Source organism: Microcaecilia unicolor, chromosome 1 (genome assembly GCF_901765095.1).
Source record: "Microcaecilia unicolor chromosome 1, aMicUni1.1, whole genome shotgun sequence".
Taxonomy (NCBI): Eukaryota; Metazoa; Chordata; class Amphibia; order Gymnophiona; family Siphonopidae; genus Microcaecilia; species Microcaecilia unicolor.
Genome location: NC_044031.1, coordinates 688,172,721 through 688,187,383, shown reverse-complemented (window position 1 = coordinate 688,187,383; position 14,663 = coordinate 688,172,721). Strand labels below are relative to the sequence as shown.

At 41.3% G+C, this 14,663-nt stretch overlaps 1 protein-coding gene across 1 annotated transcript in view; it reads left to right on the top strand.

Annotated features, from left to right (window-relative positions):
* Positions 1 to 11,901, top strand: part of APH1B (aph-1 homolog B, gamma-secretase subunit) — a 46,893-nt gene extending 34,992 nt beyond the window's left edge. Inside the window, exons 5-6 of the mRNA XM_030188248.1 lie at positions 2,030 to 2,157; positions 5,829 to 11,901. Of these exons, the coding sequence (XP_030044108.1) occupies positions 2,030 to 2,157; positions 5,829 to 5,996 (296 nt within the window). The 3' untranslated portion in view covers positions 5,997 to 11,901. The remainder of the gene's footprint in view (positions 1 to 2,029; positions 2,158 to 5,828) is intronic.
* Positions 11,902 to 14,663: the final 2,762 nt, after the last annotated feature.

Below are 14,663 nucleotides of genomic sequence, written 5' to 3'. Positions count from 1 at the left end.
GATCTGAATGTGCTCATCAGAAGTCCTATTTGAGGCCTTTACTACTACTACTACTATTTAGCATTTCTATAGCGCTACAAGGCATACGCAGCGCTGCACAAACATAGAAGAAAGACAGTCCCTGCTCAAAGAGCTTACAATCTAATAGACAAAAAAAAAAAATAAAGTAAGCAAATCAAATCAATTAATGTGAACGGGAAGGAAGAGAGGAGGGTAGGTGGAGGCGAGTGGTTACAAGTGGTTACGAGTCAAAAGCAATGTTAAAGAGGTGGGCTTTCAGTCTAGATTTAAAGGTGGCCAAGGATGGGGCAAGACGTAGGGGCTCAGGAAGTTTATTCCAGGTGTAGGGTGCAGCGAGACAGAAGGCGCGAAGTCTGGAGTTGGCAGTAGTGGAGAAGGGAACAGATAAGGATTTATCCATGGAGCGGAGTGCCCGGGAAGGGGTGTGGAGAGATACTGGGGAGCAGCAGAGTGGATACATTTATAGGTTAGTAGAAGAAGTTTGAACAGGATGCGAAAACGGATAGGGAGCCAGTGAAGGGTCTTGAGGAGAGGGGTAGTATGAGTAAAGCGACCCTGGCGGAAGATGAGACGGGCAGCAGAGTTTTGAACCGACTGGAGAGGGGAGAGGTGACTAAGTGGGAGGCCAGCAAGAAGCAGATTGCAGTAGTCTAAACGAGAGGTGACAAGGGTGTGGATGAGGGTTTTGGTAGAGTGCTCGGAAAGAAAGGGGCGGATTTTACGGATGTTGTAAAGAAAGAAACGACAGGTCTTGGCGGTCTGCTGGATATGAGCAGAGAAGGAGAGAGAAGAGTCAAAGATGACCCCAAGGTTTCGAGCTGAGGAGACAGGGAGAATGAGAGAGCCATCAACAGAAATAGAAAACGGGGGGAGCCTTTCTTGTAGGCTGTATCTAGAAAGTGCCTTTCTGAGACTTGGGCTTTTGTTCTGTTTTGGAAGCTCACTTTAGTAATTTTGCTGCTGAATATGGCTAGACTTGGTTGTCTTAACACGTTTTTCAATTTTGTGTAGCGTATTAAAGAAGATACTAGCCGTTAAGCCCATTAAAACGGGCGAGATTTGTGTTTTGCAAAATGTAATAATTCTCACCTCCATCCATCCATGTGCAGCAAACCTCCTCTCTCCCCTGCTCTCCCCCGATCCATGTCCAGCAACCCTGCTCTCTCCCCTGCCCTCCCCCCATGTCCAGCAGCCGTCCTCTCTCCCCTGCCCTCCTCTCTCCCCTGGCCTCACCCCGTCCACCGATTTTTCCCCCCCCCCCCCCCCATATCCAGCAACCCTCATCTATCCCTTGGCACCCTGGCCTCCCCCCATGTCCAGCAACCCTCCTCTCTGCCCTGCCCTCCCCCCCATGTCCAGCAGCCGTCCTGTATCCCCTGGCCTCCCCCCCCCCCATCCAGCAACCCTCCTCTCTCCCCTGGCTTCACCCCGTCCACCGATCCTCCCCCCCCCATATCCAGCAACCCTCCTCTTTCCCTTGCCCCCCCCCCCCGTCCACCAGCCCTGCCCTCCTCCCATGTCCAGCAACCCTTCTCTCTGCCCTGCTTTCACCCCATGTCCAGCAACCATGCCCTCTCCCCTCCCCCCATGTCCAGCTACCCTCCTCGCCGCCGCTCCCTCCCCCCTCCGTGCCAGGTCCCCTGCACTGACCTGACAGCGCCTCTCACCTCCATACGATACGGAGGGGGGGTGGGGATGGGGGGAGGGTGGAGGTTGGTGCGCGTGATGTTCGTTTCCAGGCTGCAGCGTCCGACAGTCTGACTCCGTTTCCCTCTCTGTTGCGCCCTCTGACGTCATCACGTCTTGACACGAGGGCGGGACAGAGAGGGAAGTCTCTACTGTGCATTTGCAAGTGAGTTGGTCACTTGCTATTTATATGTTTGATAGCCAACATACCCTTGTTTTTCTCTTTCAGATTAAAAAAAAATCGTTTTCATAAATAAACCTTGGTAATAAGATAGGGCCCTAAGATGTGATCAGTATTATTTCATTTTTCACTCTTTTTCAGCATTCATGACTTCGGCTATGGTTCTGCTGCACATCTTCTGGGGCGTTGTGTTCTTTGATGCTTGCGAGAAGAAGAAATTTTGGGCATTGGTTTTGGTCTTCATAAGCCATCTGCTTGTATCAGGCCTGGTAGGTTTATTCAGAAAACACAATGTTTGAGGAGTGATTGCCAGGGGCAGGATGCAGTGCGTAGGATTAAGCTAGTCTTTATTGGTCATACTTCTGTTTAAAATATAGCCTGTGCCCATATCTGCCTAAGACATGAAGGAAATTGTATAAAAGGCACCTAAATCTAGGCATTAATTGCATTCCCTTATTTGTAGAGTAAGCGTGTGAATGACATCACAAATTGCCATGTACTTGCATATGTGGAAGCATTATTCTAGGGGTGTCCAACCCCTTGCCAGGTTGAGTTTTCTGGATTTCCCCAATGAATATGCATGAGATCTATTTGCATACAGTGGAGGCAGTGCATGCACATCTCATGCATATTCATTGGGGAAATCCTGAAAACCCAACTGGATTGAGGATCGAGGTTGGACAACCCTGCACAATTCTATTGAATTGGTGTTCAAATCACATGGCCTATAATGGCAAATGGCGGCTGTACCAGTGGGTGAAGCATGGGCGTGTCATGGGCATTCCACCTAGTAATGTGTGCATCTTTATAATAGTATCAGATGCATGCGTTGCTCAGTGCACATAGGCAAGCCAGCTTATGCCTTCCATTGACTACTATTACTTAACACTTCTATAGCGCTACAAGGCATACGCAGTTCTGTACACCATACATGAAAAAGACAGTCCCTGCTTAAAGAGCTTACAGTCTAAATAGGACAGACAGACAGAACATTGACCTGCCGTAAGCAGTCGTGTCTAAGTTTCAGTACGCCAAAGCAGCTTTGCAGTTCTATTTTATAACAGGGTAGGCGCACCACTTTAGAGAATTGCCCCCTATGACTTTAAGGTTTGGCTACAAATTGCCATTACATGACTTTAGTGGCATGGGGATAATTTTATAAAGGATTTTTCACATACAAAGGCCTCTTACAAAATTACTTCAGGTGTTACGTATGTAAAAGTACATATTAGCTAAGAAGATGCATACTTTTATGTGATCCAGTCTTAGGCTATTGAAAGGTAGAGCGCGTGCATTCACACTTTAAATGTTTATAAATTGTGTGTATTTAATGCACAAAACATTTACACTTGCTCCCTAGTAGACATAAATATCTGCAGTTTCCGTTTAGCCATGATTTCTACTGCTTTAAAGAAACAAATGTGTATGTGCCTTTATAGAAAGTAAAGGATTATGGACTTCATATACCATTGGCTGGGAATAGGCTCCTCCTTGACCTTGACACATAGTTGACCTGTTTTATAATTACACTTACAACGTATAATCCACAGTTACGCTCTGTCTTTGTACTGTAGAGTATTACTACACATAGCAAGGCATCAGTTTAAGGCACAAGAAGGGAAGTGTTTTATTTGATCAAGAGGACACAACAATCATTGTAATGGTAAAACTGAAGCCTTAGGCTCATCTCATCCCTCCTCCATGACCTGGTGACCCCTTGCCTAATTAGACAACATTCCTTTTTCACTAGTTGCACAATTTGCTTTGTGAATGTTGACAGCTTTGTAAATACTCATCTGAAATGCTGACTAGAGAATGACATGGGGATGGGGACAGGGACAGAGCCAACCGGGACAGGGGACAAATTTTGTCCCTGTGTCATTTTCTACTTTGAAGCCTGTTAATGAACTGGACTATTATTTATGATTGATGCCTACAAAGATATTTTGATTTTTTGGAAAAACAAGCAAACATACTGGCCACAACTAGCAAAATTTGCATGGGAGATCCTGTACATCCTGCTACCAGCACATCGTCTAAGAAGACAACTTCTATTCCAGGAAGGACTGTGGAAGACAGGAGAGCTAGATTGAATCCTGAGATTGTTGATGATTTCTTATTTATCCACAGATTAAAAAAACATAACAGTGCTTTATAGGGCATATTTTTCCCCTCTAGGGCATATAGAACAGGTTGTATTTTATACCCCTGGACATTTTTTTTAAATCATTTATTTATAATTTTTTTCATTTTACAAGGATCACTTGCAAAACAGTAAAACAGACATGATTGTACATTAAAACAATATTAGAAGAAAACAATCTCAACAAGATAAATGGATTTTATACAATCTTTCTCTTTCTTAGACCACAAAATAAATAGGGAGAGTGAAACAAGACAAGGAGATCAATTTAAACAACAGCAAACAAAGAAAACGTGGTATTAACCCGATTATCCCCAGTTATTATTTATCTAAATCATTATTCCACATTGATCATCTGGTTGGTTTCTTCAAGACCATAACGGTGCATAGTCCATCAATTTTATTGGAAACATACTTATTGTCCAATATTAGTGAAAGTAATACACCTGATTTCATTTTTTTCCCTTTTAAAACCAGAAATTGTTTAACAATACAAACCCTTGAATCTCCAATCCAATTCCCGCTGATTAAAGTAATCCCAGTTTCACAGGCTTCACTCCTTTTGAATTAATATATTAAGAGGAATCATTTCAGAGGGAAAAAAAACATTAGGAGTCATACCCGGAACTCTGGGAAAACAACAATCTCGATATTAATCATCTGTAACAATATTCATTTTGTTCAAATTTTTCTGGTCTTTTATCATTTTCAAATAACCGTTTCCTACTTCAGTAGAACTTCATTTGCTGTATATTCTCAAAGGATTCGATTAGATTATCCATGTGGCTCATTAACAAGACTATATCTGAAGCAAAATCATTCTCTACCACCGTCAGGTCCTGGAGCACCCTCCAGATGACATTCAATGCAACCTCCACGGGAGCCAAAAACTCCAAGCTGATAACTCTTAAGGGTTTAGGAGTAGCACCGCCGACACGGGTTCAGCTGTAAACGACTTCCGTTTCAGCATACACTCCTGACTCACTCCTCCACTCCTTTGGGCATGGTGGTTAAATGATTTTTGAGCGATGAAGTTGTTTCCAGGTCCAAGAGCATCGACGCTTCTTCGTCGGCACTAATCAAAGGACTCATCAACCCAGTCATCTATGGGCAGCTCATCACACAGCAGTCCCACACTTGCTGCACAGGGGACAAAACGCTGGTCTTCGGCGGCTGACCCCCCCATTGTCCCCTTCCTCTGTTAAGGCAACTGCAATGCAGAGAGGAAGTTTCAAGTGAACAAAAACTGAACTTCAGAGGACAGCTGGGCCGTTGAGTGTACGAGCTTCAGGTCACCATCTTTCCCCTCTCCCTAATTTGGGACATTCTTTGTCTGGTTTCTCCTCAGAGGCCTGTCTGATATTGGTAACCCTTCAGCATAGCCCTCTGAGTCATTGAAACACGGAAGCCCCTCCACCACTTACAAGGTGGTGTCCCTTCGGAGGGGGTACCCCTGGACATTTTAACAGTGTGAATTAGGATTCCTTGGTGTAATAAAAATCACCTATTGTTGGGGTTGGAAGGGTAGAGGGTGGTGGTGGGAAGGGGGGTTATTATAGCTGCTCATTGTTGTTATTGTTCTCTATTTCTAATGTATTCACAACGGTTTACAGCATATTGTTCCTTTTTATATTTTAATAAAAAGATTTAAATATAAAATCATAAGTGTTTGAGGCTTCTGCAGATGAGGACAGATCCTGCGGGGACGGAGACAGAACCTGCGGGGATGGGGTGGGGACGGAGACGAACTTTGGCCCCGTGTCATTCTCTAATGCTGACTTTGTTTCCTTTTGCCAGACGTTCCTGAATCCCCACTATGAAAGAAGTCTGGTGCCATCTTACACCATTCTCCTTCTCATGGCTGTCTGGGCTTTCTTCACGGCAGGTGGCTCTTTTCGGAATCTGAAGTTGTGCCTGACGTGTCTAGATCAGGATTTCCTTCTCTCCAGTCATCAGCCAAGATAACCCAACACCCTTTTTTGAGAGAGCACAGTGTGCCTTTTTCTAAAGTACTTTTTGTTTGCCTTTTTTTTAATGTGTATATAATATATACACTTTGTTTCTTGCATGGGTTAACTTTCATTGAGCCAGCAGTCTGAAGTACACAGTTATGAAACTCATTGGAATACTTCAAAGCTCTGAAGAGTTCTTGAGTATAAACTGCTTTTTAAAGATTTTTATTGACCTATAGCAGTATATCAAATGAAGAAAGTAATATATAAGTGCTCAGCTTTAGAAGAACTGTAAAGAAGTCTGTAATCCATTTCATTGTAGGATAAACCTGATGTTTAAGGGCTACACTCTAAGCTTTCTCGTTCATTGATACACCCAGTCGATGCTAATTAAGCATTTTGCTCAAAGCATGATCTTTCCTTCTGGATGCAATAATGAAGTACCACCACTATTTCTGTGGTGCTTCTCAGCCCAAGTAAGATGCTTTTCACTGAACAGGATGTTGCTTTTCAGTTTTTAGCTTGTGAAATTGTAGCTTTGACAGAGGGGATTTAAGAGCTTTGGGCAATAAAATATATTTGTGTCTATAGAAATAACCACTCAGGATTGCAGCAGCTTTGTAGATATATGTACATTTCTAAATATACTACACATTTTTTTAATGAGAAACACATTGGGAATGACCCTTCGTTACAGCTGGAGCAGGAGCAGAATGCTTCCTCTGCGCAGCATTTCCTGAGAGATTATTGACATAGTTGATCTATTTGTGAGAGAACTTTTCTTGTCTAACTAGCCAAACCGACTTTCAGTAGTGGCCTTTGAGCAATTGCTGTGGATGTGACGTGGGCATCTCCTGGTTATTTGTATAGGTCTGCCCTGGATGACTGCTGAACCACAGTTCTGAGAACAGCCTGGACTGTCCGCATACTAAAGAAGCATTTTAAAGACATTTTTGAAGAACAATTATTTCTGCTGCAGGCTAGAAATACAGGGCGATAGATCAACCTGGTTTAGAAGTTCTTGCCAGCTTTATTTTTGCATAGCCAAAGCCTTTTCTGCTTGCTTTAGCCATCAGACCTCCTGTGTCTGAGTAGAGCGATGTGTATCACAGCAGGACTTCTGCCATATAATGCATGAATGTGTCACAAAATTAACTTCATGTTTCATGACTTGAATATGCCAGTTAGTGTTTATAAATAGGTGAAGATCCCCTGCTAGCATGACAGTGTGACTGAACAGGTCAGCCTCCCGGTGAGGTCCCTGTTCAGGCCCAGTGTAGCGAGTGCTGTTCAGTATAGGGTTTCCGTACTTTTACATGAGGTTAACGATGTACATAACTGGAATGAAACTCTTATAACTACTGTATTTGTTGTGCCTGAGCCTAAGACTGAAGGCCCCAAAGTGCTTACTGTGTAATACAAAAGCTATATTCATAGTAAATCTGATGTAAGTGCACTTTTTACAGTGTTAGGTTCTACAGAATTTTGCTTTCATACATACTAGCTAAAGAGCTGCAGAACTCAGCATGCATCTGTACTAGCTAGCGAGCCAGCTGCTATATACATTCCTTTGGTGTCAATAGATGTTTTAAAAAGGTAATATTTGCTATAGACAATATTGGACCATGTAGCATAGCATTTCTAAGTTAAAAATCCTCAGTTTTGATGAAGAATAGTGCAGCTATCTACCTCCTTTCTGTTTGTTACCCATCACTTATCTCTCATCACACTTTATTGTTTTATCATTGGAAATATAGATGTGCAACATGCTGTTTATTGGAGGGAAGGGGACCAAAGGCATGGTGTTATTTCTTTAGCATAGACTTGGCTCCTGTAAAGCTGAACTTTCTATACATGTCTGAAAATGAAGACCCTCATGTCTTGCTGTGAACAGTTGTTCTCATCTCCCAGAAGTCCTAAGATGACTTTATGAGCCTGTATGTGTTGTTTCACCCAACACAAAAGCAGGGCTAAATGAAGTAAGCACCATATTGCAAAAAATTAATCTGCAAGAAAACTACTTAGTAAGATGGAAAGAGAAGTACATGCATGCAGTCCGGTGATTCTCATAGCTCATCACTGGCCTTGACAAAGCTTTTTCTCCTCAAGTGTCCTATAAGTTCAAGCTCCACTGAGACTGAAAATCAAGGTATTGGTGAACTCCAGGCCCTCGTATGAGCCCCACATGCAATTTCATCAAAACAGGGTAGTCTTGCAGACACATTTTAAGTTCCTGTCTTCATTTAGAAGTAGATGTTGAAGGGGAGGTATGGAAAGGGAGTTCTCTTTCTCTGCTCTACAATTGTGGATCACAATGTGCCCTATTTAAAAATTGTTGATGCATGTATAATACCGTTTTTAAATATACGGTTTGATGTATGACCTCATAGAATACCTATCTACTATCCCCACAGCAGCTGAGGTTGTTTGCCACAATTATCTATCTGGTTTTACATGTTCGGCTTATAGTACAATGTATTCTGTGACCAAGTGCATTTCTCTAAAATGCCAGTCTTACCAGAGTTTTCTGTATAATTGGTAGAGCAGCTACATGTTGTGGTTTTTTTTTCCTCAGATAGGTTAATTTAAGAATGGGTTTTGGAGAAATGCATTTTGCTATGGGATACTCTGAACTACAGATTACTGAGATGTGTTTGCCTTTTTCCCTTTTCAGAAATGATGCACATTTATCAAACATGGCCAGCAGTTGTGATCTCTAGTTGCAGAGAGCATGAAACTTTTATACTATTCTGCCCCCCTCCCCCTACAAAAAATGCAATTTAAGGACTTTGATTTCTCTCTCTTTTAAGTATAGAAGTTTATAATTGTGTGCAAAGGTTTAGGCATCTCTGGTCAAATTGTATGTTTCAGTGAATGCCCAAGTGAACAGAAGCCGGCTCAACCTTTGAATGTGAATGGCATCACTGCTCTTCTTGATTGTCTGGACTGACATTTTTATTTGGTATTTTGAAATAATATACGGAGTTATTTGGAGCCCACTGTAATGTTGTATTTACAGCATAACATAGGGGTGGTCATTGTCAAAGCACATAGACTTACAAAGATAGTAACCTATATAACTTTGTAAGTCTATGTGCTTTGAAAAGGAGCCTTAGGATGATGACTGAGGCCTCTCTTTCTGCAAATTAAAATCTATAGATTTAAAAAAATTGTTACACATGTGTGTGAATTAATCTTTAGTAGCCCAGTTTTGGTGTGTTGTTGCTACAAAGTTCAACATGACATCTTCCTGAAAATGTTAATGCATGATTACTATTTATTTGCAGGTTTCAAAAAAAAAATATATATATATATAAGTTCAAAATAAGAAAAGTGTGACTATTGTAGATGCAAAAGAGCGTGCCTCTTTTCAGTCAGTACCTTGTAACACTACCTTTGGCAGAAATAGCAAAGTCTTTCTGTTCTTAGTTTTGGAACTTTGCCCTGCTCTTCCTTGCAGAGCCTTTTCAGCTCAGTTTTCTTAGGTCTCCCTGCATTCACTTGCATTCTGACATCTCCTCACAGATTAGGGCCTGTAAAGACCATTCCACAATTTTCATCTTTTCTTCCTGTAAATACATCATGGTTGATTTTGAAGTACATTTGGATTGTTTTGCTGAAATACTCTTTAACTTCACTGATTGTGGGACATTAGCTTCTAGGATATGTTATTTTAGTCATTCTTCTTTCCCCCCCCCCCCCCCATACAGTATTTCCTGTGTCACTGGATGCCCCCAAAACATAAGAGCCTTCTCCACCCCACCCCCACTCACTTTGGCAAAGTGTTCTTTTCTTCAAATGCATCGTGTGTGATTGTGGCTGGACAGGTTTTTTTTTCTCATCATTCCAAAAGAAGCATCTTGTTTGAAGCTTATTAATGTTTTCTTCTGCTTGCTTTTAGACTGTGACTTTTGTGATGAGCTTTCCTTCTCTCATGCAGATCATTTTTGTGTAACCAATGCTGTACTGTAGCTACTCCAGTGTTGGGTAAAGTTTTGTTCATCAGGTCATTTACAGCAATCTGTGCTTTCTGCTTTTTGAATCTGGCTGGTTTTCAAGCACTTCTGTTGAATATTTTCTTGGTCTTGCCTTGATTTTCAGCAGTTCAATCTGTTATTTCTTAACGGTTCTGACAATTGATGTTGCTACTTGGAAGCACTTAGAGATTTATTTTATAGCCTCTTCTTGTTTTTGTAAGAATGAATTATCCTCATTTTCAAATGCTCACACAGTTTCTTAGAGGAGCCCATGGTTGTTGAGGGTAGACAGAATAATTGCAAGCTGACAGGTTAAAAGGGTTGGTATATATTTGCTCAACTGTGGAATTGTATTCACTTTTGTACATGCCATGTTTGCGTTTATTTTCAATCTGTTAAAGTCCTTTAAAAAAATGTTCTTTTTACTATACTTAGAGGTTATGTCAATTTCTGTTCACTTAAAAGATTAATTGAAACACTTTGACCAGGACTGCCCAAATTTTTGCATTTAGGAGCCAGGAGTTAATGAAGGTGGTAAGTGTTTGCCCCAACTATTGGCTCCAAAAGCATTGAAATTAAAGTATATATCCTGTTGCTTTGCTGTCTTGTCTGTGGAGGCTAAGAGCTCCTGTCTTGCCTAATGAGCACTTGGGCCTAGCCCAGATGTTTCTCAAACTTGTCTTGAGGACCCCACACCCAGTTTGGTTTGAGGGTCTCCACAGTGAATGTGCATGGGATAAATTAACATATACTGCATATTCATTGTGGATACCCTCAAAACCCAAATGACTGTGGGGTTCTCTAAACAGCTTTAGGAAACTCTGGCTTAGCAGAGGGGAAAAGAGAGAGTGACAGCTGCCGTAGAGGTGACTCATGCTGACCTTGAACCAACTCTTTAGATTTCAGCCTTGCAGGAGCCTTTCCTTCCACCCTTGAGTACAGAGGGGTCAGAATTTCCCAAGCAGCTGTTTTGAAGATAGGGTTTAGAAAAATATAAAGTGAACATGTGACTTCCCATTTTATATTGTCATGTCAAATGTTTTATGTAACATAAGTTTAAATCAGGTGACATGTCATGAATTGCTAACATGCTTTCAGTGAATTGACTGTTGCTAACACTTCAGTTGTGAGAAGAGTAGAAATCCTTTCCAAGTGCACCTGCTAAACAGCACACATATTGGGGTGTTACTGTCCTAGTCAGATGCTGCTAACCCCCAGTCTCACTGTCCATTTTTGGGAGTCAGGCAGGGTTTAATGAAATGGAAAGTAACAGACAGCTTATTCATGGAGAGTCATGTCTTTCATGTGAAAGAGCTTATTCCAGCTGCCTCTGTTTAAACACAATCCTGGTGCATATTGAATCCCTTGCAACTGTATAAACATCAGCAATCGGACACTGACAATGCATCTGATCACTCTTTTTGCTGATGTAAAGTTCTCTGGTGGACAATGAAGAAAAGTAATCTGGTAAGCTACCTACTAGTATGTAAAAGAGCAGTAGAAAAATGTATTAGATTTGCAGAATGAACTGCAAACCCTGTACCATACAGACTGAGCAATCCCTGGCGTAGGTGTGAGGTTCATTCTGTCCTACTATGTGCAAAATTAACCTAGCTATAGATATTACCCTGAAAGACTAACATTTTTCAGTCATTTGTTAATTTACAATGTTTTTTTTGTGTTTTTGGAGTAAATACTAGATACCTAGCATTATTTTCTTTGAATAGCATTGCAGTCTGACTGTTATTTTTGGGGGGATAAAGACCCAAATGACAGGTAGCTAAATGAGTATTAAGACTGATTTTCAGTCTTATTATCAACTGTAAACTTTTTGTTTAAAGTGATTATACCACTACTCACTTGAAGCAGATTGTGATTTAAAATGTAATGCTGTCTGAACTTTATTACTATTAAAAGCAAAGCAGTATTTATTAAAATGAACAGGCTTTGTAATATCTCTTCTATGACGGTAAGATTATGAATCATTTTTATGGTCCTCTTGCCCATCTCATGCACTGATGACCACTTGTAGTCACTGGTCCTTGCGTGGTCAGTAACTATGCTTAACCAGCTAGCTGTTCTAGTGAACAGTGGAGACATTAATCTATGCTTTGCTGCAGATGACGTTCATGTTCTGTGCCTGTCCAGGATAACCACTTTGCCAGAGGTTTACTCTGCAGCAGCTGACACTTGACTGGAACTGATTCTTCTGACCCAGGTGAAGGAGTTGGTTTTACCTATTTCTCATCCATTGCTGATGTTGCTTGCAGTCATGTGTTCTTGGAATTGCATGCATTTGGTGATAAGCTGAGAGGTTTTATGGGGAGTTTCTCAAATAGACTTATTTGTCTACAGCAAAAGTACCAAGCTGCCTCTGTACTGCTGGCAAAACCCATTTCCTACTTGTGTTGCATAGAATGTACTAATAGAATGGGTTATCCACCCCCCCCCCCCCCCATATGCACATTCACCAATACGCCTAATATCAAAAACTCTTTATGTTTTAGAGATCAAATACAATAATTCTCATAGATCATCACTGGCCTTGACAAAGCTCATTCCTCTTCTTCGTGTGTCTATCAATTCAAGCTCCAGTAGGACTAAAGTGTTCCCAGACTTAAAATCAAAGCATTAGTGAACTCCAAGCCTGTGTGTGAGCCATACATTCAGTTCCATCACAACAGGGTAGTATTGCAGACACATCTTAAGTTCCTACTGGAAGTAATAATGCCTTTCTACTAAGTGAAGAGATTGTGTTCCCTGTTTTCGACCTGAAACCTCATGAATACATACACAAGAGCTTGCAAATCCTGGACTGTAAACGAGGTCTTAAAAGGACATACTCTATCAGGAAATCTATGCAGCTGATGGTACTGTAGTAGCAAAGTGGCCCTAGCTAATTGGCCTACTTCCTATATTCAGTTCTTTTATATGGACCCGGAAGGAGAGGGGAAGAGAGATGGTGGGCAATAGGATGGAGAGAGGGAAGAGAAAGGGAAAGATGGTGGCTAGTGGGGAAGGAGGGAGAGATGCTGGATGGGAGATCAGTCTTGGAAGAAAGAGAAGTTGGACCTAGGGAGGAAGGGAAGAGAGAGGGAGAAATGTTGGGTCTGGAGGTGAAAGGGAGGGAGAGATGTTGAACAATGGGATGGATATGAGGGGAGGAAAGATACATTGAGGGAGGGAGGGAGGGAAGAGAAGTGGGATGGGAAGATGCTAGGAGTGGAAGGAAAGGGACAGGGAGCTGTCAAGCAATGAGAGTGAGATGGGCTACAAGAGTGGAGAGAGGGAGAGGGGATTCTGGAAATGGTGGAATCGTGTGGGAGAGGTCAAAAGGGTGTAGCAAGAAGATAAGTGAGATGAGAATAGTGAGTACAAAGTTAGAAATGTGGTAATGGGGAGTAGATGAAAGGAAATAGACTGGGAAGGGTCAGATGGGAAATGAGAAAGCAAGGGACTGCAAGGAGATGGAGAATTGATAAGTAGCTGGAAAAAAAGAGGGTGAGAAATGGGGTTAAATTTGAGTGGACTGAAGCAGAAAAGAAAAGAGCTGAAAGGGAAAAATCAATATGTTAGAGATGGGTATATTAAGGGAATAGAACAAGAGACGAGGAGAAAAGAAAAATGGACAGCAGATACTGGAAAGAGCAGAAAAGAGAAAATGTGACCAAGATGTTGGAAAAACAAAATGTCCAGACAGCAAAGGTAGGAAGAAAAAGTGTATTATATTGAATTTATTAACTGGAATATGTTAGCTTTTGGATATGTGCACCTCCTAAAGACACTAAATTCTTTTAGGGAGTGCTGTCAATACTTCAGTGTCCCATGAATCCTAAATATACCACAAACCTCAGCAGTGTCACTCACTGATTCATGTCTTAATTCAGCAAGAATTACACACCCATCTCCTCATTGGTGTATGGAGATAATTTTCCAATATCACATTTTTGATATTGGGAAAATTATCACCATACACCAATGAGGTGTATATCTTTTTTTCTTTATGATTTTATCAAAAGATTTTTTTAAAAAGCATTTTACTCCTTTCTTACAGAGTTTATAAATGCGCAAATTACAATACTCATGTCAAAGATGGATTTCTGCCAGGGGTTTTTTTTTTTTTGTCCCACATAGACTATGTTTCCAGCTGTATCAAGGCATACCCCCTAGAAAATGATACAAGTGTGGAATAATGTTACAAACCACACCCATGTCTGTCAAACCTAACTCTAAAATCTTAAGAAACATATGTGCTTAGAATGATGCCAACATTAATCCACACATCTTCCTGGCTTCAAAATGGTGGCAGCATTCCACCTCTACCTTATATACTACTCAAATGTTGCATGATGGGGGTAAAATCCAATCACAGCCCAGGATCACAACAATGTCACCCATTCGATTTCTAAATTTAAACTCCTAGGGGAAACTGTATGTAACCTAAATATCCAGTTTTGTTACCTAAATATCCAGTTTTGTTCACGATAATTTAATGCTTTTTCTAAGTCGCTGTCCTCCCACCCAACTTGAAGTTGATCTACCATGTGCCACCTGATATCCTGCTCTGAATTTTGTTCCTCTACCTAGTGCTGAACCATGGGAGTTTGCAAAGATCTTGTATGAATTCATGATTTATGTTCATTGAGTCAATCTTTCACTTTGGGATATGTGCATCACAGATGTTTTTGTATTGTATTCAGTTG